Source organism: Bacillus rossius, chromosome 14, assembly GCF_032445375.1.
Source record: "Bacillus rossius redtenbacheri isolate Brsri chromosome 14, Brsri_v3, whole genome shotgun sequence".
Lineage (NCBI taxonomy): Eukaryota > Metazoa > Arthropoda > Insecta > Phasmatodea > Bacillidae > Bacillus > Bacillus rossius.
Genome location: NC_086341.1, coordinates 12,866,816 through 12,889,425, shown reverse-complemented (window position 1 = coordinate 12,889,425; position 22,610 = coordinate 12,866,816). Strand labels below are relative to the sequence as shown.

Genomic DNA, 22,610 nt, shown 5'->3' with positions numbered 1-22,610 from the left:
TTATTATTATTATTATTAATGCAGGGAAATTAGTCACTTTCTTATTTGTTCCTGATGCCATATGGTATTTAAGAATGAAAGGAAAAGTTCCTTAAATTGTATCAAATTATTTCCAACCCAAAATAGCATCAACCAATCACCAGTCTTCTGTCCCTGAACATTGGTACAAAAATATTGTTTGTTTAGTAAAATTTATGTAAAAAAAATGTTCGATCATTTGTCGAGAACACCATCACCAATCTTCAGAACGATATTGACGAGTTCCATAGCATGTAAGTGATTTTAGAACAATAATTTGAAATGAACTAAACCAATTTTCCCTGTCAAACTTAAGTACAAAAACACAGTCTGTTTAAGAAATGAACCCTACTTAGCTTTATGAATTTTTAAAACATTTTAATATTCAACTACATCACTACCTACTTTATAAAGGTTTAAAAATTCAGATACTTTAATATCTATCATCATTAATAACAGATTTTTAATTTCATAAAAAATACTTCTTTTAAACTGATATTTCAGTGCATCAGTTCATAATTTGCAAATATACAATTAAAACAGCCTCAAATGTATATATGCACATGACATATTTTCTGTGCGAAAACATCAATAAATTCTAACAAACATCCACAACAAAAAACCTATAACAGTGCATTTCTATTAAATTGGTGAGTATTCTCATTTAATAATGAACAAAGGGTCATCCCAACATCTTTCTACGTATCTAAGCACAACAGAAATGATACAGGAGAATACAGATGATAGACAATCCCTCTATTGAGTTCTTTATACATAGTAACTTTGTAACGTGTGTACCTGCGTACACTTGCAAAGTAGTGTACCCCTGACTTTTCACGGCATACCACCTGCACAACAGTGAGCTGGGCAGGCTTCCCCCGAATAGACAAGACTATTCTTCTTCCAGCTCGTCTGGGAAGCCTGGGAGTATAAAAGGGCATGCGCCAATTCTATCGATGAGCACGCCAGTTAGCCGATCTAGCTGGTGGGGAGCTTCTCTCCCCCGCCGAATTAGGTACACGTAACTTTTTTAGCATTACACAACCTACCAGCGCACACATAGCCCCGTGTGCCAAACTTATCCCACAAGACACGCGCCCCACCCGTTGATCCAAGTGATTCTACAAAAGTGTGGGGTGCACCTGATTTACAATGCACTAAGCGAGTTATAGAAACTTCGGTTTCTGGTCTCGCACACACACTAACTGCCCCGGATGGCAATATGATGGATATCATCATCTATCGATGAGCAGAACGACTGGGACCTCAAGCGAGCAGGCTGCTACGCTGCTCCGACACCGCTCGCCGCCCTACACCGTCAATCGCCGCGGAGTTGCTGCCGCCCTAGGACCGACAAGACATCGACTGGGTGAGACCTCTCCGAGTTGTAACCCCGGCTACAGACAGTTCATGTGGAAGCGTCGCTGAATTAAGCATAAAATCTTTCAGAACTAACTTTAAGTAAAAACGAAGGTCTGGCTACAAGGGCAAAGAGGGCGTGCATTAGCAAACTTCAGGGAGGGCCGAGCGAGCTGAAGTATTGACACCATCACGACACTATCAGGACACTATCACGACAACATCGCTACACAGCTTGGACTCTAACACCACCGCCGGTAACGAAGAGTTGTAGACACAAGAGGCAGTTATCAAGATAAAGAACTTATGCGTTACTACGAGGATGTGGAGAGAGCTTCACTTAGTGCCTGGGGAAGAGCAACGAAAAGCGACCTATAAACATTGACTATGTTACACGAATAGTTACGTGTAAATAATTGTAAACACTTGTATCACCTATCTGATTTATGTTACGTGTAATATTTAATAGTAAGTTTATAAATGTTCAGAGTGACTTTGTATGTGGTATAGCCTTAGTAGTTTAAATTGACGGCGTATAGATCGTTAGCGGTGACGAGCTCAAGGCTCGCCACAATTAAGGGTATTGTTTTGTTTTGTTTTAATTGTTCTGGAATCGATCACTTAGAGTTAATTCATGCGTTTTGTGTTATAGTGTGAACTTGCATCAGCAGTTCGTCTCCACGAGAACCCGACTTGTTTAAGTTTTATGTCAGTTTGAGAATCAATGCAATTCCTTTTGGTGTTATTAAGTTTGTCATTAAATTGTTATTGCAATGAATTTAACTTAGCAACTAATTTCATAACCACCCGCAAACGTCCCTTTTCCTCCTTGTTAGGGTTTTCCTATGTCCTTAGTAAAACCCGCAACAACTTTTCTACGAAAAAACATAATAAACCTATAGGTATACTTGTCACTATTTTGACAGCCCTCAAGGTATTATGCAACTGTGGAAACAGTAGACTTATCACTAAATAACTGTTAGTAGCTCAAATAACCCTATTATTTGCAACCAAAGTACGATGTTATTTTGAATAAAAAGTAAAATTTAGATAGTCTAATTATCAATTTTTAAAGTGTTCATTTTTATGATAATTATGAGACACATTTTCATGAACATTTTTCAAGTTGTTTGATAAATATACCAAACAAAATATTGCGAAGGAAAAACTGAACCAATATATAAAATAACTCGTTTACAGAAACTATAAACAAATCAACTCACTACAATTTAGAATTTAACTTTCATAACAATATATATGTAGGCCTATAGATATACTACATATGCACAAAAATACTTATGAGTGCAATGCAGCTTCAATGAAATGTTTCTCGAATAAGAAATGACTGCTTTTTAATATAAAGTCCTTCCTCGAAATTGCTGCCTGCCACAACAAACGGCGTTGTTCATGTTTGGGTGCACTGAATACATGACACTTGTCAAACCAACTGTCGTAATTTGTTTTACAACCTGGAGCAACGCAGCTATTTGGCATTGTACAGCACAATGAATTATTTGAACTTGGTTAAAAAAATTATAAGGTTCACATAACTTCAAAACTGCCTCCAATAACCTCTCCACCATCCCGCCCCAAACAGAAAAATCAACATTACTCAAAACTTAAACACTTCAATGTTCAGTTTTATGCGCATACATAACTATTTTAATATAAATAATAAACGTCAAAAAATATTAAACAACTACCCTTCTTGACAAACGAGTACTTCTGATTTATATAAAACAACTCCTATTGTCAACACGGCAACACGCTAAAACCGGACCCATAGAAAGGGGAGGGGATAGAAAGGCCACTCTATGTCGTTGCCTACGTTATAATAACGTAGGCTACGTCTCTGTACTGCTACTGAAACACTGTTTGCAGCGCTCCGTGGCTGCTTACAGAACTACCAGCGGGAGGCGGGAAATTTGAATGTGACCATGCAAAAACGTTCTATGGGACAAACATTTTATATAGTATTTATACATGTAAATTAAGTATATGTTTAAACATATATACACATAAAAATGTATATATATTTAAATATATATACATAAATGTATATTTAAATATATATAAGTTAAACATATATTTTCATGTACATGTATTACACAAACACAAATTTGTGTTTAAATGAGTTCATATGGGTTATATATATTTTGCTATTTCATTAGTAGTTTCTGTGGTAAAATCTAGTGTGTTGTAATAGTTCGTGTAGCCAAGGTTTAATTCTTATTAACTTTAATGCAGGCAGTGCTTAATTAGTACATAATATAAATACTGATAATAATATGTTATCATCCTGGCTAGTTAATTTGGGTGTAGCTGCTTTTACATTATTATTCATACCAGAACAGGAAGACAGAGTTAATTTGCATTTCATTACCTGCATTGTAATGAGAACTTACCGACAAGCACAATTAATTGCTGGTCACTGGCTGTTGCTCCAATGTCTCTCACACACCAATACTCAACACCTCAAAGAAAATAAACTGTTAAGAGAAAAGAAGGAGAAAATGAAAAAAAGAATTTCAAATACATTGTAAGTTAATTATTATGACGTAGTTAAGTATAACGGCAAAATATGCTAATTTGTGTTCAAATGAACACAAACACACACACAGAAATGCTGATTTAAAAACTGTAGAATGAGAGAGACAGGCACAAAAAAGAAAACACAATTTTCTCTTGCATTTTGATTCTCATTTAATATATATTGCATGTCATTTTAAAAAGTTGTGATTTACAACTAGCCTGTATAACAGAACAAACTCACTACACAATTATTACTACACCACAAAGTCACAATAAGCAGTGGCGAGGCGTGAGGTTTGCATGAGGGAAAGCAACAACTCCGTTCACCCCAAAACACGGTGGAGGGGAGGGGGGGTCCGGGTGCCCTCCCCCGGGAAAATATGGGTTTAAAGGTACAAAAGGGTGCTATTTAAGTAGTTTTCTTAACTGAACATTGACTATTCCACAGGTAGAAAAATTGACATTTTTTTAAAATTATAAACTATTTTTGAAAAATAATAATGTTTGGCATACATTATTCTGATAATAAAATACCTACTCTACATTATTTATATACTAAGTGGGAGTGTAGTATCATCGATATCTGGTACAAAATATATAAACAGACAACACATGGCAAAGTAAGTACTTAAAATAAAGAGAAGAAGCTCATAAAAATGTACTAGAATAGTAAAAATTAAATGTTGGTATTTTTTGTACCAACACAAAATAAACTATCTTCATACGTGATCATAAACTCTGCTAACTGGTACGTGGTTATTCACAGTCACTTCAGCGAGATTGCAACTCTCGAGCTAGGATCCCGTATCCGCCACCCGCGGGACGCGGTCGGTAGCAGTTGGCACTGCTAGGCTGCCTCCCGTACGCCCACAAATCCCCCACGCACTGCCAGCCTTTGGTTACCCAACAGCCCGCGAGAGAGATGCGCGCTCCCCGAGAGACGACCGCCGACTGAAACGCGACCTCGCCACCTGCCCTGCCGAACTTTAGCGGACATAGCCGAAGCAGTCGGCGGAAGAATTCCACCGTCTACTTCGGCCATGTTCGCTTGAGTTCGGCAAGAAAGCGCTACCTTCGTAGCTTCTACCACGTGTTTTTACAGCCAATCCCCTCCCTGAACCTTTGTACCATGCCACCCCCCTTCCGAAAGGAAACTACTGTGGCAGCCTTCCTGCTGAAAGCGGTCCTACCAGCGCTTCTAAACCTAGCAACGCTTCTAAAACAGCATGTTTTGTGTGTCGACGAGTTCTTTTCTTATAGCGCACAGCGCACAGTATTGGGTCCCAAGAAGATAATGTAAAAAATACGTACACCTAACTGCACGAGCCAAAGTAAAATACTATTCTGAATAAAATATTTATTTAAAAAATACATTGTCTGCAAACTGCCTGGGCAAGCAATGCTTGCCTTGCTTGCCCTGACGAGACGCCACTGACAATAAGTGCCACATGTATTTCTACTCTACAAAAATATACATCTTTATTTAAATAGAATACATAAATTTTGCAAAATTTGGAAGACTTAAAAATGTACAAATTTAATTTATTCTAAAGAAATTGACATTAGGAATATGTTTGGGTTCTTATAACTTAAACTTTAAAGTATGAAAAAAAACTTAACAGGAAATTACTGAATGTATTTTACTGTGGCCTAAATATTTATTTAAAAAAAAACTACATGAACTAAATCAGTGAATAAGGGGGTCAAGTTGAATGCATGGCAAGATATACAAGTGTCCAGACCTGTAGTTCTAAGGCCGTGATAGAAAGTATTTGAGTAAACAGCACGTTCTATTAACATAACGCGACATTTGTGTATCGTTTCAAAATATTATTAGGTAAAGAGCACATTTCATGCATGAATAGTAACTAATATAATTACCTAAATTGTGCTATAAAATTAAAATTTGTTACAAAATCAACTAATAAAAATAATATTGGTAATACATATAAGGAATTTTCCAAATTGGTTTTTGTAAATCACTGTCAATGAACTCAAAAATTAACAGTTGTATTACAATCATAAACAATTAAAATTAGCGTGTAGAGGGGAAAAACCATATGTTTATTTAACATTTCAAGATGAAAGCCTCTCTGTTTGCCATATTTACCTCCCAAATTAATATGATAGATATATAATGCAAAATAGTCGTTCTATAAGATGACTTAAGTCGTTAATTCCAAATAAAATGTATTGCTTTCTTAATAACTAAAAGTTTATATTTATTGTTACTGTTTTGCAAGACAGATTGTGTTTACACATTTTTAATTCCACAAAATTACTCTCAATAATATTATAAAAACGTCCCAATATCACTCGTTTTCCTTATCTTAGCAGAAGGATCCATCGAAAGTCTATATATTAAATACTCAAAATTATATTCAAAACATATTTTTTACCGTACATCAAAACTATCAACTGAATTAGAGAAAGCAGCGCATAAAATGTTAAATTAATCAAGTTAAATTTTATGTGGCTTGTGCAGAACCTGCACTCTATCGGTAGGCTGAGAATTATCTTCACCCTCCACATCGCCGACCACACCCCCCCTCCAGGCACTTACCTAGTCCAGTACGCGGACGACACCTGTCTCCTGGCCTCGTCCGTCTCTGAGCAGATGCTCGGGGACCGCCTCAGCCGCGGCCTCACCTCCCTGAACACCCAGTTCCTGGCTCACGGCATCAGAATCAACTACACCAAAACAGACTCCATCCTCTTCTCCCACTACCACCCTCGCCAAGACCGTCTCCCGAGAATTCTCAACCACCCCATCCCCTGGTCACCCACGGTCCGCTACCTGGGCATCACACTTGACGCCTCCTTCACCTTCCTACCACACCTCAACACAGTCACAACCAAAGCCCATGCTGTCATGGGGCAACTTGCCCCAGTCCTACAACTAACCTCAGGCACCTCCCTCCACAATCGAGTCACTGTCTACCGATCCCACGTCATCCCCCACCTCACATATGGCTGCCCCACATGGGCCCACTCCTCCCGCTTCAATTTCCGACCCATCACCCCACTGTACTTCCTAGGCACAAGACTAATCCTTGGACTGCCCCGTGCCACCCTCCGACAAGATCTCCTACAGCAAACCCAACTCCCTCACATCAATGAAACAATCCGCAAGACCACCACCAAATTCCTTCGCAAATGTTCAACAAGCACAAACCCCCTCATCCGAATCATCGCTGATCCCCCCCCCCCCCCCCCCCCAGATGCTCCACACCCCAGACGTCCCCTCTTCACGACAGACCACCTCCAAGAAGAGGCCTCCGCAGACGAAGATGAAGACGTCGCCGGTGGGGCCGGCGGATGACACCGGGGACCTGCACACCCACATGATGCACTGCGGGACTAAGGACACCACGGTACCTACCATCTCCACCTGACGACCCCAACTCATCCACCGATCCGGACACCGGCCAGCAGAGCAGGCCTCGGCCAAAAGGGCCTGCTCACACCCCCCAAGAATGAAACGATCACCACACATCACCATCATCACACCACACTAATCATCGGCTCCCTAGGACCTAGTCGTCAGGAGGGGCCTCGCCTTGTATATATTGAATTGTAAATATTTTTCTTGTATTATGTACACATCCAGTGTCACCCTTCATGTTTGTAACTTTTTGTACAGTCTCAAATAAAGTTGAGCCGCATTTTTTGGCGGGGTGGACCCCCTGGGGGGGTCCCCAATTTAAAAAAAAAGAAGTTCAAACTTCGAACGCGTAGATCGTGCTTTAGTGCAAGAAGGGAAAGTGGAAGAACTTAAAAAAAAAAAAAAAAAGCAGCATTGCCATTGGTTATTTGAGAGCAATCACAGTTTCACAGGCGCTGAAGTTGTCCTGCTATTGGTGGTCTAGAGCAGTCACAGATTATTGAAAGCCGCTCGTCCATTGGTGGTATGGTAGCAATCGCAGTTTCCTGATCACGTCGCACACAAGGCAGTGCCTGATGATATTCCTACTATGATCACAGTTATTTCGTACAGTGAATCACAGACTGTGACTGCGATTTTTTGAAATCTGCGACTAAATCACAGGTGGTGATTTTACGACCCATCTCTAATACTTGATAGTAATTTTAAATCCTTTAATAAGTTACCTTACACACATCAGGTAGATATTATGAAACTTATATTTAGCAACTGACAACTGTGCCGCATCTTCGGCTAGCTTAGCGTAGGTAGCATTAGCGCTTACTCATACATTATATATGCCATTCTATCTCATTGTATAAACCGGTGTGGCATTAAATTTTGCGGTCTATTAGGATAGGTTAGCTACATTATAAATACTTTAAAACATTGTGGATGGTTGGTTATATTAGGTAAGTATAGCTACATTAAAAATACCGTAAAATCATTTTATGGTTGCTTAGCAAATAACTTTTTAATATGTAGCTATCCAGCGCTAGGAAACTGTTTACATGATTTCTCAGTATCTTTAATGTAGCTATCCTATCCAAATCAACCGTATTTATAATGTAGCTAACCTAACCTAATTGACCATTAGTTATCATGAGTTGTCCTGACGTCGTCCGAACGAAGGCCACCCTAAAGCCCGACCTGCAACCGCCAGTATCCGACCCCACTAACGGAACGCGCCCCTAGCCATGGCCCACCCGAGTCAGACGAGCGTCGCGGGACTTAGGTATTATCCACGCCCTTAACGTAATCGGCAAGACAAACCGAGTCATGTACACAGTAAATTCACTAAACTTTAATGAACCCGACACTTTGAATTAACAACACCGTGCAACACAAGTGCGACGCAGGAGTGCCCGGGTCACTCACGTGTAGTTTTCTACTAAAACAGCTGTGAGTGCAACCCTTGCGGCCTTCAGCCTGAATTCAATAGTGTAATATGTGACATAACTCAAACCGCCCAAATTAGCATTTATCATTCGCCACAGGAGTAGTTATCAAGCAACAAACAGTCTCCAGTGTGACTCTAATAATTCAAACTTATTTTATACAAATTTATTAAATGTCATTTCTAAAACATATATAGATATTAAGTTAATCATTAAGTTTTATTGTATGAATTTAGAGCCACTTGTCTTTTATTATTAATGTAATTTTTTACGAATAACGGAACTTAAGAAACTTTGGCGCGACAGGGAGCTCACCTCTCCCCTCGCGCCAGGGCCAGACGCCAGTACAGCACGACTCGCGGACCGGGACGGACGCACGTCCCACGGGGAGCCATCATCTCTTTGTTTCCATCGAACTTCAATCTGGTAATTATAGTCAGACCCCGAAACCTCTTTTTAATTACTCCCCGTGTGCGCCCGGTCCTTTTCCGGTGTAGGGCCTATCCCAGCCGCATCAACTTAACACGCCCCACACAACGCATTACGTGGGGCCGTGCAATATACGGTACGGGCCGACTCCCGCCACCACAGACTTTTAATTAATCACCAAGTGCACAGGCACTGGCTACACCCAATCGTAGACGTGTTCTTAATTTAATAGCGAGCCGCGGTCCACACAACTGGGCCCGCGCGTCGCAGTTTACCAATTACGGGATTAGCCGACTATAATTAAACACTCTCCCTCATCCGCGACTGGCGTGAGGAGGACGTAATCAGAGCGCCTAGTGTATAATTGACAGTGTACTTTATGTAGGGAAATCGTGTGAGTGTAATTGCAAGTGTAATTTGCCAACGTAATTAAAAGTCCACTCTGCACACTCTGTGCGCGATGTGTGAACGACAGTGCAAAGCCGTGTACATTATTTCTGAACCTCACCAATCCAGTTAGGGATCAGCGTCCTATGCTGTGCAGGGCCAGTGGGGCAACAAGCATTAGGGATCCCTAGCATCATCACCACCGCTGCCGTTCCTAGTGGACCACGCAGGGGCTTTCGGACCTCACGACCCACCTCGTGGCTAACCACCGCGTTAGCCTGGCGCCCTCCCGGACACGTTTCCCCGCAAGAGAACAGCCTTCCCGCTAGGAACACCGCCGAGTCTCGAACACGAGAACCCGGGCGACGGCAGTCCAAAATAAACATTAACGGACACACGGCAAACGAAAAATATGGCAGCGTACAAATAAATGCCGTTGCCTTGTTTATGGTCTTTCCTTTTATCAACACCGCCATATTTCTTTACAATTTTTTTTTCCTAACCTAACTAAAACTAATAAGTGTATTTTGGAGGGGTCCGGGGTAGGGAGGGACCTAGGTGTGTCTCAGGCCGAAACCTATACGCCTAGTCATGCTGGGATTAGCCATGCAGGGAGAGGGTCGCATGCATCATGTGATAGGAGGGGATTGGCCAGCCATGGCAGCGTTTGGCGCCATGACTAACTCCCCTCACTCTTAAATCTAGACTATAACTAGAGATAGGTTGGGCCCAGGTAAAACCTGCATAGACACAGGGAAAACCCTGGGCACATTCATGCGGGATGCAAATTGGCATGCATTACGTGTAGGAATTTACGGGAGACAGAGGATGGTCTGGATGAAGTGTTGGACAGAGTAGAAAAGAGTCTACCATACGGGGGTTGGGCACTTGGACTCGTGGTCCGCTTTGCTATTTGTCCAGTACTGGATTTAGTGACCAGGGATGCAAGCGCCCCTGGTGGTGAGTGGTTGCACTGACCACTCACTCCGCAGCCAGTCAGCACCTAAAAAACTAAGAAACTAAGACAGAAACAGATAAATGACTTACAAACTAGGCATTTCGTTACGAAATATGCAAACACCCAACTCAGGGATGGACGTGCATTGCTTAAGATAAAACTAAAATAATAACTATAAATATTATTGTTTTTTATTTTTTTATTATTATTATTTTAGTTTTTTATTATTATTTTAAATATATATATTTTTGATGACTATTTCTTAGTATCTAGGACTTATTACTAATTTACAAATCTCTAATATCTACTACTATACTATTAGTTAAATATAGAGGAACTGTCGGTGTATAAAGTTACAGGTGAATTAAGTCAAGACCGTTTCGCATTTTGGTATTTGTTGCAAGCTTGCAATTCAAAATCCCACGTCTTTCAGAAACACAACCAGCACTGGAGGTGAAGCTTGCCAGGCGGGCCATGCCCATCGTACATAGGGAGTCAGCCCTAACACAACAGGCAGTGAGTGAACTCCCGGGAGCCGAACCTACACCTGCGTGCTTCGGACCATTTTGAATTAGCAGACTATATTTTAATATTTTAAGAACATTGAACTATATTAGTTTTTTTAAATTATTGTTATGAATTTATGTTACCCAATTCAAAATCCCATGTCTTTCAGAAACACAACCGGCACTGGAGGCAGGGGCGCAACAACAGGGGGGGGGGGCAAGGGTATTTTGCCCCCCCTCTGAAACCTTGAAGTGGGGGCAAACGGGGGAAAAGAAAGTACTGAGTAATCAATTTTTAGATAATAAAACTGCTTAAATAGCACCATTTTCCACCTTGAAATACAAATTTTCCCGGGGACCCCCCACTTCAATAGGGGGGATCGATGATTCTTTATAAAAAGGTATATTGCCCCCCCCTTTGGAAATTTAGTTGTTGCGCCCCTGACTGGAGGTGAAGCCTGCCAGGCGGGCCATGCCCATCGGACATAGGGAGTCAGCCCTAACACAACAGGGAGTGAACTCCCGGGAGTCAAACCTACACCTGCGTGCTTCGGACCATTTTGAATTAGCAAATTATTTAATTAATGTCTATAATTTAAGTTTCAACTCGCGGGAGACTGATTGGCCGATCCCTCAGCCAGCCACAGCACACTACGGAGGTCTGTGATCCAAGATTGAATTTGGCATTTTATATTTTCCATGCAACTCTGGATCTTGTTCGCCCAGCGATGAAATATATGGGTTTCTGCTTATGGCACATTTGTCATAGAATTTTTGCGCAGTTCGGAAATAATAATGTTTTAAAAGTTCGAGTTTGAGCTCTCTGTGCATAGCCCTTACAGGGCAATAAACAGGCGCATCTGTCGCAATACGAATACTCTTATTCTGAATTCTCTGTAGCTTGATTAAGTGAGATTCCGCTGCTGTTGCCCACACCGGCGCTGCATACGTTATTATGGGTTTTATTAGTGCGTTATAAATTATTATTCCGTTTTTAACAGAGCTACCTAAACATCTGCTCATGACGGGGTAGAGGGTCATGAGCCTAGTGAAAGCTGTTTTTCTTTTCGCCTCTATGTGATCGCGCCTTAGTAGTTTCCTATCCATGTGCACGCCTAAATATTTAACCACATTTTTGTGAGGAATTTGCTCATTGAAAAGTGTTAGTCGTGGTCTATCTTCGAGTGGCGGGAGATGTTTACGCGTAAAAACTATAGCTTCTGATTTAGTAGGGTTTACCTTAATTCGCCATTTTGAGCACCACTGTTCTATTGAATTTAACGCGGTTTGCAATCTGTCTGCTGCGAGTTCTAGAATACTATATCTACTAAACAATACCGTATCGTCCACGTAGCAGCTAGGCCAGTAATTTAATATAACAATCGGGGAAGCCAGTTTTATATAATTTATAAATTAATTCTTCATGAAGTACTCTATCAAAGGCTTTTTCTATGTCCAAAAACGCTGCGAGATTATAGCTATTCTGATTGAACGCAGTTATTATTTGTTCTGTCATACGGACCAGTTGATGTGTTGTTGAATGCGCGCTGCGAAAACCAAATTGTTCGTCCGGCAGTACGTTATTTTCTTTAATGTGAGCATTTAGTCGCTGCAGAATTATGCATTCAGCTACTTTTGACAATGTACTCAGCAGACTAATGGGCCTATAATTCTGGGTCAGTGTCTTATCTTTTCCGGATTTATGAAAAACTATCACATTCGCTTCTTTCCACTGCGATGGAAAATACTGTAATTTAAGTATTTCATTTATTAATTGAGCTAGGTATTCCAAAATTTCATCGGGCAGTTTCTTAAGGACTACTGCCTGAATGCCATCGTTTCCCGGTGCCTTACGTGGTTTCATACGCCTGAAAGCCTGTTTAACTTCCTGAGATTGAGTTAAGTAAGGTTTTGAGGTTAAAGGCTGATTAAGTTTAATTGTAAGGTCTCTGTATATTCTGGCATTAAATTGCGGGTCACAGGGTTCAGTATTAGGTTGAAGGCTAATTCAAGGGTATTCGCGAAGGCTTGTGCCTTGTCTGTCGGTGTAAAAGCGAACCCAGTGCGAGTTTGTAGCGGAGGTATTTTATCTATCTTATGAAGGAATCGCTTTGTCATAATCCAGGTGCTACCATCTTGCACCTGTAGCTGAGAGACTTTCGTCTCCCGTTGGCTGCTCCTCCATAGAGTTATTTCATCGGAAATTATTTTCTGTAATTCATTAATTCTCGCTTTAATGTCGCGCTGCCTACGTCGAGTATATTCGCGCCTTAATCTATTTTTCTGAGAAATTAAATCCCTAATATACACCGGCAGTTCATCTTGCTTAAATCCAACCACCTTTTCTGGGATGCACGAGTTAATTGCAGTTTGAATTTTAACTGTAAGTTCAGTGACTGCTGATTCGATGTTATCTTTTGTTTCGAAGTTGGCAGCATCGGCTGCAGGCAAATTATCGACTAAATACGTCTGAAAGCCTCTCCAGTCGGCTTTCTTGTAGTCTTTAATTTTTCTCGAAGGACTGATGTCAGTGTCCACGTCATCGAATAGTAGATGTACTGGAAAGTGGTCAGACGACATTTAGTGAAAGACTCTGAGTTCGAATCCCGTTTGAACTCTCTTATTTAATGCAATATCTAAAATATCGGGGTTGTGCCTTAGTACTCCGCTATCGTGAATGGGCTCTGAGGGAGCATGTACTTGATAATTTTTGTTAGACTCGTGTCTTTGCAGCAGTAGGCCATTGGCTGTGTTGCTCCGACAGTTCCAGTCTTTATGCTTGGCATTAATATCGCCGACTGCTAGGAATGTGGGAGCTGAGCCATATAAGATGTCCAGCTCGTTTTCAGTTAGTGACCTGCCCGGTGGTGCATACATCGAAATAAGCACTATTTGTTGTTTATTGACTTTAAAAGTAATTGCAACAACTTCTAATTTATTAAATTCAGGTAAATGAAATACACTATGTTGTATACTTCTGTGGATTAGTAGGGCAACCCCTCCACTTCTGGTATCGCGGTCGCGCCTATAAATAATGTAATTTAAGATAGTTAGATGATCTGTTGGAATTAAGTGTGGTTAGTTTGTCGCCGTGATTCTAATATTATGTTTAATTAAATGATCGGTAAATTCGATTATTTTATTTCTAATTCCTCGTGCATTCCAGTAAAGGATGGTACTTAATCAACTGTCTACGGGGGTAGTATTAATGGCAGAACCTAAATTAAGGGTGTGCGGCATTAAAGCTGGCCGCTAATGCTGTCACGAAGCCCGTGGTAGCTTTTATTTTTTCCTCTACTGACTTGGACGGATGACACCAAATAGCCATTAAAATGCACATTGGTTCCAGGACGTGTGCCAGGCTGATCCGTCACTTGACCTTGCGCCCGGCCTTTACCGTTTTTGTGCCCCGAATGGTGTTTCTTCGGGAGCCTCTGGGGCAGGGGCTGGCCTCTAGGCCTGGGTGGGTTTGCCAAGACAGATTATCTTGAAGCTTATAGAAAAATTTATATGTTGTAGGTTATATATATATTGCTTAAAAGCTACTCTTTATATAATCTTTTTTTAAGGTTTGCAAGAGTAGTATATTTTATTTATTGCACACAGATTATAATATTAACACACAAAATAATATATATACCTATATATTATATCATATGATTGATATTATATAATATGATTTTGCCAAGACAGGACACTCCAGTTCATGCCTATCGCTCAACACTGAATATTGATTAGGGCTCTGCCATTGCGGGGGGGCGGGGTAGCTCGGGGCTCGCCACGGCTGCCTTGGGGGCTGGGGGCAGTAGCCTGAGGGGCCGGCTTGTTGTGGGGGTGGGCGGACTTGAGCTGCGGCAGCTGCTCGCTTGTTTTCACGCACTGCGCGTTTGGACTGCAGCTCTCTGTCTTTCCGCTCCTGTTGCGGGAGGTGACGCCAGTTCTCCCTCTTGTAGGCCATGCAGCCTCTGTAATTGGCGCAATGCGGGCCTTCACATCGCGCGCACTTTGCCTTCGTCCTGTCACCTCCCTGGGGGCAAACCTCGGTTTTGTGCCCTTGGCTGCACCATCGGCACACAGGGGAGGCTCTGCAGCCTTTTGCGGGGTGGCCAAACCTCTGACAGTTGCCACATTGGAGGGGGCCTTTGGGGTGTCGATAGTCCTCAACACGAATGCTGAGGCCTCCGAATGACTTCAGGTCGTAAATCCTTTCTGGATTTACGGCCTTCGGGAGCTCTACGACTAACTTATCTATAGGCTGCCTGGTCTGCCTGTTGTACAGAAACCAGAAGTTCTGCACTGGAAGACCCATTGCGGCGAACTCGGCCTGAATTAATTGTTTGTCGGTGCTGCTATGCACTCCACAAAACACAAACTTGTTCGGGATCTCGTCCCGTTGCAGCAGCACAGAGTGTTGCACTCCGGCCTGCTCCAGTGCACGCACTGCCCTGTGGTACTCCTCCACAGTGGCAGTGTGAATCATGAGCTGGTCATGGCCGCGACTGACGCACGACCAGCGCTCCTGCAGTGCTGCATCCAGCACTGTTTTAATGGCCGGGTAGCTGTGGCCAGAATCTACGAATACGTACAGGGGTTTCACCTGCATTTTCTTTGCCTGAGGGACAGGGTTTGGCGGGGCAGGGCTCGAACCTGCAGAAGTGTTGGCGGCCGTTTGACTGGCAAAGTTGTTTGCCCTTCTGACGGGCTGCTTGCGAAGTCGCTCGGCCTGCTGCCTGGCGATCGCGGGGTTCGTCAGTTGGGGAGGGGGGGGGGCAGTCTTTCGTCCTTTCCTCCCGTTTTTTTTTTTTGGGACGACTGTAGTGAAGCCGTCGTCACTAGACATTTCAGTTTCGTCGTCGCTCGGCAGGGGCACATCGATGCACTCCTGCATCACCTGCTCGTCACTTAACTGGTCAGTCATGTCGCTAGTTACACCCTACAACGCACTAACACCCACTGACCACGCACCCGGTATTAAGCCGGGTTGTGGCTAGGCTGTAGGGTTAGCTACAACCCGGGTTGTTTTGCACGCTTACACTTCTTAGAAAAAACCTGGGAATACCACCTGGCCTGTGTGCGAGCAAACAGGCTGTTCCTGGAATCTCGCAGCTCCGCTTGACGCGTCCGTCCTCGGCCAAGGCTGGAAGCGAACTCCTCTTTCTTAACAATGAACAAAAAAAAAAAAAAACCAAGATGCACGATCCGGCGTTTGGCTCACTTGTGTCTAGCCGTCTTTCGATTTTTTTTTTCCTAACCTAACTAAAACTAAGTGTATTTTGGAGGGGTCCGGGTTAGGGAGGGACCTAGGTGCGTCTCAGGCCGAAGCCTATACGCCTAGTCATGCTGGGATTAGCCATGCAAGGAGAGGGTCGCATGCATCATGTGCTAGGAGGGGATCGGCCAGCCATGGCAGCGATTGGCGCCATGACTAACTTCCCTCACTCTTAAATCTAGACTATAACTAGAGATAGGTTGGGCCCAGGTAAAACCTGCATAGACACAGGGAAAACCCTGGGCACATTCATGCGGGATGCAAATTGGCATGCATTACGTGTAGGAATTTACAGGAGACAAGAGGATGGTCTGGATGAAGTGTTGGACAGAGTAGAAAAGAGTCTACCATGCGGGGGTTGGGCACTTGGACTCGTGGTCCGCTTTTCTAGTTGTCCAGTACTGGATTTAGTGACCAGGGACGCAAGCGCCCCTGGTGGTGAGTGGTTGCACTGACCACTCACTCCGCCGCCAGTCAGCACCTAAAAAACTAAGAAACTAAGACAGAAACAGATAAATGACTTACAAACTAGGCATTTCGTTACGAAATATTAGCCGTCTTTCAGGAGTGACGGGTGTGCCGAGCATACCCGAGGCTAGCCGAAGATGCGGCACAGTTGTCAGTGGCTAGACACAAATTACTAATATATTATAAGAGGTATGCTCTTAAAAATTAATCTCCTATTTCGTCATACAATAACGAGATCTCTGTTCAAGGATTTAGAGTCAGAGATGTTACCAAACCGATATTTTCCGATCACAGTTTAAATTGTGATTAGGTGTACTCCTTTTTAGTATCTGTGTTTTTTTAGCTGTGATTCGATCACAGTTCACTTTGAATAGAGTTCAAGTACAAACCAGAGTGAGACACTTTAGGGCGGAATGCAGAGATACGATGGCTCTCTTGTCGCCCGTCAACAGCGGTCTAGCGGGCGGGTGTCGTCTCATCAGCCTCCGGGGCGAAGTTATTCCAGCACATGAGCTCAGAAATCGTCGCTGCCATAGAGTCGATACAGGCGTAGAGCCGCGCTTGAGCTACCACGCACCACACTGGAAAACAACTATGGGCCAGGGGGAAAAAATCATCATTTTGTCGGACCCCTCTGCCCATTGCTCAATGTAGCATACAAACTTTCAAACTTAACAATTAAAAAAAAAAAAATGGTGCATGTCCGTCATACGTGCCAGAAGTGACACTTAGAAGTATAAGAATTTAAGTCTTTGCGCAGAAAATAACACGCAATCAAGTTGACATTGAAAGTAGCAAAACTTACAGTTTTCTAGTTGAAATATTGCTGTGAGCGAACGTTTTTTCACTGTAGTTCTACGAGAGCTCACTAACCACTTTGACCAACTGTAAAAAAAATCCCTTAAAAATAATTTATAATTCACTTCAACGGTATAAGTATACAGAGCTTCACATTTGTTAAAAACAATGGAGCTGGATGCACTTCGGACGGATCACAGGCTTTTTTTTTTTTTGGGTCATCTGAGGAGTCCCAGATATGTGGTAGACTTCTTGGTTAGGCGCCTCGTGATACTCTTAGGGCGATATTCCAAGACGTTTGAGTAAGGTAGCGAATATGCACTGCCTTGTTGGGCAACTGCCGTACCCTAACTCTCGGGTCATATTCCGAAACGTGTCCTAATTGAACCCCTGTAAGGTATCAGATCGGCAGCCGTTTTAATAAACGAGGACTTGTGCGAGGCTATAAACAGCTGTTCTTCGTGGAATCCCTCGTAATTTTAGCTTATTTTTTAAACTATGGAATTATAATGTGAAATAAAATATTTAATTTTGGTTGTACAAGAATAAAAGATGAATTTTTGGCCGTATTTATGTTTGCTGTTTTTTAAGTTATTAGGGGAGGAAATTGTAATCGTAAAAGTTCCGTTAAAGTTCATTAAAAAGGAAAAAAATATATATACAGTTATGGATCAAATCGGCAACGGATAGGACACTAAAAATCAGTGACCTAAAAATAAGGGACTGGCCGTGTCCTATCGTGCACTTGGAATATGGTTAGGGTACAGGTATTGCATATGCAACACCTAAACCCTTATTTTTGTGTCTTGGAATACGGCCCTTAGGAAGAGGTCTCCTCTGGTTCAACCACAGGTTAGCTGAATTAGTTTAATGGGGTAAGGGTGGCAATCCTGCTGGGATTGGTTTTCTCATCCTTTCGCTGCAGTTCTTTCCCCAAACACCTCCAAGTCGCGACGAAATGGCGTATCCATTTAACGTGTCGATGGTGTTCCAGCCCTCTCACGGGAGTAAACACCGTCAAACCCGGCACGCCAAATTGTGGCCCAAAGTTAAAATGATTGTTAAAAAAAAGAATGGAACGAAAACCTCTGTATTACCGCAGGCGAAGAAGTTTTATTTTAAGGGAACTTTTTGGAACAAACATGGCGACGACATTCTGCAAGGAGTTTTACATTTGTCCTACTCTCTATCCCGTTCGTTATTCTCCTCCAGACACGCGCCATCGAGAAATATTCGTTACACACGTTAACTCAGTAACCTACTTACTTTAACACGTGTGATTCTGATATTTCTCTGACGGCTGCAAAAAGTTGCACTTCACAAAATCTCGATATTTAACGATGCTCTCTGATAAGTTTATTAGGGTTTAGGGCTCTGAAGAAGGAAAAAAAATGATTAAAAAATTTCCAAGAGTCGCAACGTATAAAGACCACGATAGACAAGTCTTTCGTCAAAATGTCAGCTAGGAGAAAATAATGGGAGCGTTAGTCGCTGGAGTTAAAGCCTGTATTCCACAATGGAAGCCTCCGTGGCAGCAGGTATAGATGTATCGGTGAAGAAACTATCACACGTAAAATTGTGACTGGTGTAAGCCTAGCTTGTGCAATTAGTTTTTTTTTTTTGTATTCTATAAACATGGATGTTTCTCATGAATGTCGCATAATACCGTATATACTTAAAAATACCACATGTTTGCGTCATCTAAAATAAATACTCAAAGAAAACTTCAATCCCTCCAAATTAATTCCCCGTTTTTTAACACTAGGGACACACTATCACTTCAATCTAAAAACAGGACCGATTACAAAAAAAAAATTGGTTGCCTGTAAAGTCGGTTTACGGACGATAGTTTAACATGACAAAGTCATAACTAAACATTGATTAAATGATTGATCCAGAAGAAAATGAAATATCATATTCGGCCTGAACTGACGCGCAGTCTTCTCGTCGTCACAGGATAACTGTGAAATTTGAGCGGTGACCGTAACATTATATGGCGGAGAAATGAAGATAAAGGTGTTATGCAAGCCCCTTAAGTGCTTTCAAGAATCTGTACTGATTGTTTTATGCCTAAAAATTACTCTGAAAACACGCGTTTTAGGCATTTTAACGCTTCTAAAAATACAGTTTAAAAACTTAATCCGAAATTAAAAGTACTTTTCGGTCCTCAGCGAACTCTTAAATGCTATTCGTAAATAGGCCCCACTCGGATATCTTGAGTAGTTTTGAAATCGCGTTGTTTTTCCTGAAGCTCTGCACACCGTATGTGTGCCCAGGTAGGCGGGCCCCTTAAGGGCGAATCTTCAGCCGAGTTAACTACAGTGAACCGGGCCTTCACGAGCGGAGGTTCCACAGCTCTACCTAAACCGGATTCTTTGTGTGTTCCACTTGGAGCGCGCTCCGTCAGCGTGTCTTCGGTGTGAGCGACTCTTTGAAGGGGAGGCAGCAGGGAGGAGGGGTTGTTCGTACACGAATCACACGGCCTCCCGACTCCTCTAAATGAGACGTGAGCTAGCGCTCTGCGCCGACGCGAAGGGCAGAGAACACGATCTCTTTGTTTCTGTTTCAACAACTGCCGGCCGAAGACAGGAGCCAACTGTTGCTGGGGCCCCGCCAGCAAAGGGGAAAAAAAAAAAAAATCTGTACATTTAGAAAAGATTCCTTTGGAAATCAGTTGCCAAGAAATAGTTTTTAAGACATTTTAACTTAGCTAAAACTGGGTATTTCTTACGAAAATTGTTGCAAATATTTTTTTTTTCAAACCATGGAAAACATATTGGAATATTCAATAATTTGACTTTATTTTTGACGTAACAGCGTCTGATAAATCGATGAACGCCGGCTGCCCGCACGAAAAAGTGTCCCGTTACGCACATTGTCCCGTTACGTTTTGTCCCGGTACGCTCATTGTACGCTTGCGCCGCATATATCTCTCTTCCACTCGATTTGAACAACCATCGATTTGTCTTTTCCGAGACACATTAAACTTGAAACGCTGCCATTCGTTCCTTACTTTTCCTATCATCGTCCTATCCTTAATAGAATAACACAGATTGGAAGAAGTTAAATAGCAAACATGTGTAAATGTTATAGTTAAAATAATCTGTTCGTTAAAGTAATAAACAGATTTCAATTAATGAGTGCAAATAAAAGAAAATGTATCAATTAAATTGTAGATTTCATTTCACTCCTTCTTTGTATCCATACAAAATAGTGATAATTCAATAAAAATTATTCAATTTTATTCATAAACGTACGCAATCATTTCATCAATGTTTTGTTATAGCGTCACGTTAAACTATAGTCCGTAAACCGACTTTACAGACAACCAATTTTTTTTTGTATAATGCTTATTAATGTGCGCAGTTAATACTGGAAAGATATTCAGGGAAAGGTTTGAACTTTAACTATTGTAGGTACCGGAACATCACAACGCATAATTGCCCGGGTAGGAATCCGAACCATGTATAACTGCGGACACTATTTTTTTTCATATGAATGTACAAATTTACCAATATTTGTAATTTTACATATATATGTATATGAATATTGTGTGCAAACATAACCATAGCCATGTGTTGTACAACGTTACAATATCGGTTTTTGTGGTGTTAACAAAATATTTCTTGGCCACTGGTTTCCAAAAGGGAGCTTATTAAAATATAAAATTATGCACCGAATTCGAAAATAAATATTAAGTATTATCTCGGAAAACGTATTTCGTATATGCGAAAATAACCATAACCATCTGTTGTACGAAGTTACAATACAGGTATGTTTTGTAGTATTACAAACTGTTTCTTGGCAACTGGTTTCCAAAGGAATCTTTTGTGAAAGTTACAGGACCTTTTTTTCCTACCACTCAACTGTCGTGATCCCTCTCGAACGACTTTCGTGGGGGGGGGGGGGGGGAAGTCAAGAACTCAGGAATAAAGGGAGATAGAGCGAAGAGCTTATAACTCTGCACCCCGGATGCATAAAGACAATATGTCCACTTTTGAGCAAAACGTACTTTTAACCATAAACTTGTCCACCGTTTGACATTAATTCTAGTGACATACAACACTATTATCTACGAAACTAAAAAAATGCACACACTTTGCGTAGTAAGTAGTTGAGTAAATAAGTGAGGCACTGTTTAAAATTCTTTTAACTGCTCTCATGGAAAAAAAAAAAAACATGAATTTTGTGACATAGTGTGTTATGCATCCGAGGTACAGAAATGCACGACGTGTGGGTAACCTATACACATTATCTCGCTCGACGGTATAAGTCTATACATTACATGTATGCATCGAGCAAAATATTTTATACCTTTTTTTTTTACAAAATTTTCTTAAGTGCACCGCTTACCGTACTATGGTGTGTAGAGCTTCAGGTAAAAATACCCGCGTTTTGAAAACTGTTTGAGATATTCGGCGGTGTCTGTTCATGAAAAGCTTTTAATAATGTGCTGAGGGCGGATGGGTTTGTTCTGGTTTCCGTATTTCTGTTCTCAAGCTGTATTTTTAGCAGTGTGAAGATGGTTAAGAGCGTATTTTCAGAATACATCACACCTCTATCTTCATTCCTCCGCAATGATGATGAAACGGTAACCGCTCGAATCTCAACTTTGCCCCGTGCACAAGTCCACGGCATTGCGCTTATAGAGGCGACACCGCGCTAGAAGCACCAGCAAGCGTCGCACTTACCGTCCAGCCTCACCGGCGCAAACACAACCCTTAGTAGAAGGACCTCTTAAAAACATACTTTTGTCGTGATTATTATGTTCGTCTTACCCGTTTCGTAGTTACAATTGCCTTCATGGCGACAGGGGCGTAGCCAAGGGGGGGGGGGGGGTTTAGGGGTTCAAACCCCCCCCCCCTTAGCACCAAATCTTTAATTAATTTATTATTCATCACTCAAACAAATTTCATATTAAAATTAATAAAATTTTTACCATTACAATATATTTAAATTTAAGTACCGAAAACTGCTAAAATAGCACTATTTTACACCTTAAAATCGAAATTTTCCCGGGGGAGGACCCCCGGACCACCCGCTTTAATACGGGGGGGGAGGGGCC

The 22,610-nt window shown here is 41.7% G+C and overlaps 1 protein-coding gene across 1 annotated transcript in view; it reads left to right on the top strand.

Annotated features, from left to right (window-relative positions):
• The first annotated feature begins 6,526 nt into the window (after nt 1-6,526).
• The window catches only part of LOC134539005 (doublesex- and mab-3-related transcription factor C2), a 54,150-nt gene continuing 38,066 nt past the window's right edge, over nt 6,527-22,610 (top strand). The window contains exons 1-2 of the mRNA XM_063380668.1: nt 6,527-6,757; nt 7,167-7,283. Of these exons, the coding sequence (XP_063236738.1) occupies nt 6,527-6,757; nt 7,167-7,283 (348 nt within the window). The remainder of the gene's footprint in view (nt 6,758-7,166; nt 7,284-22,610) is intronic.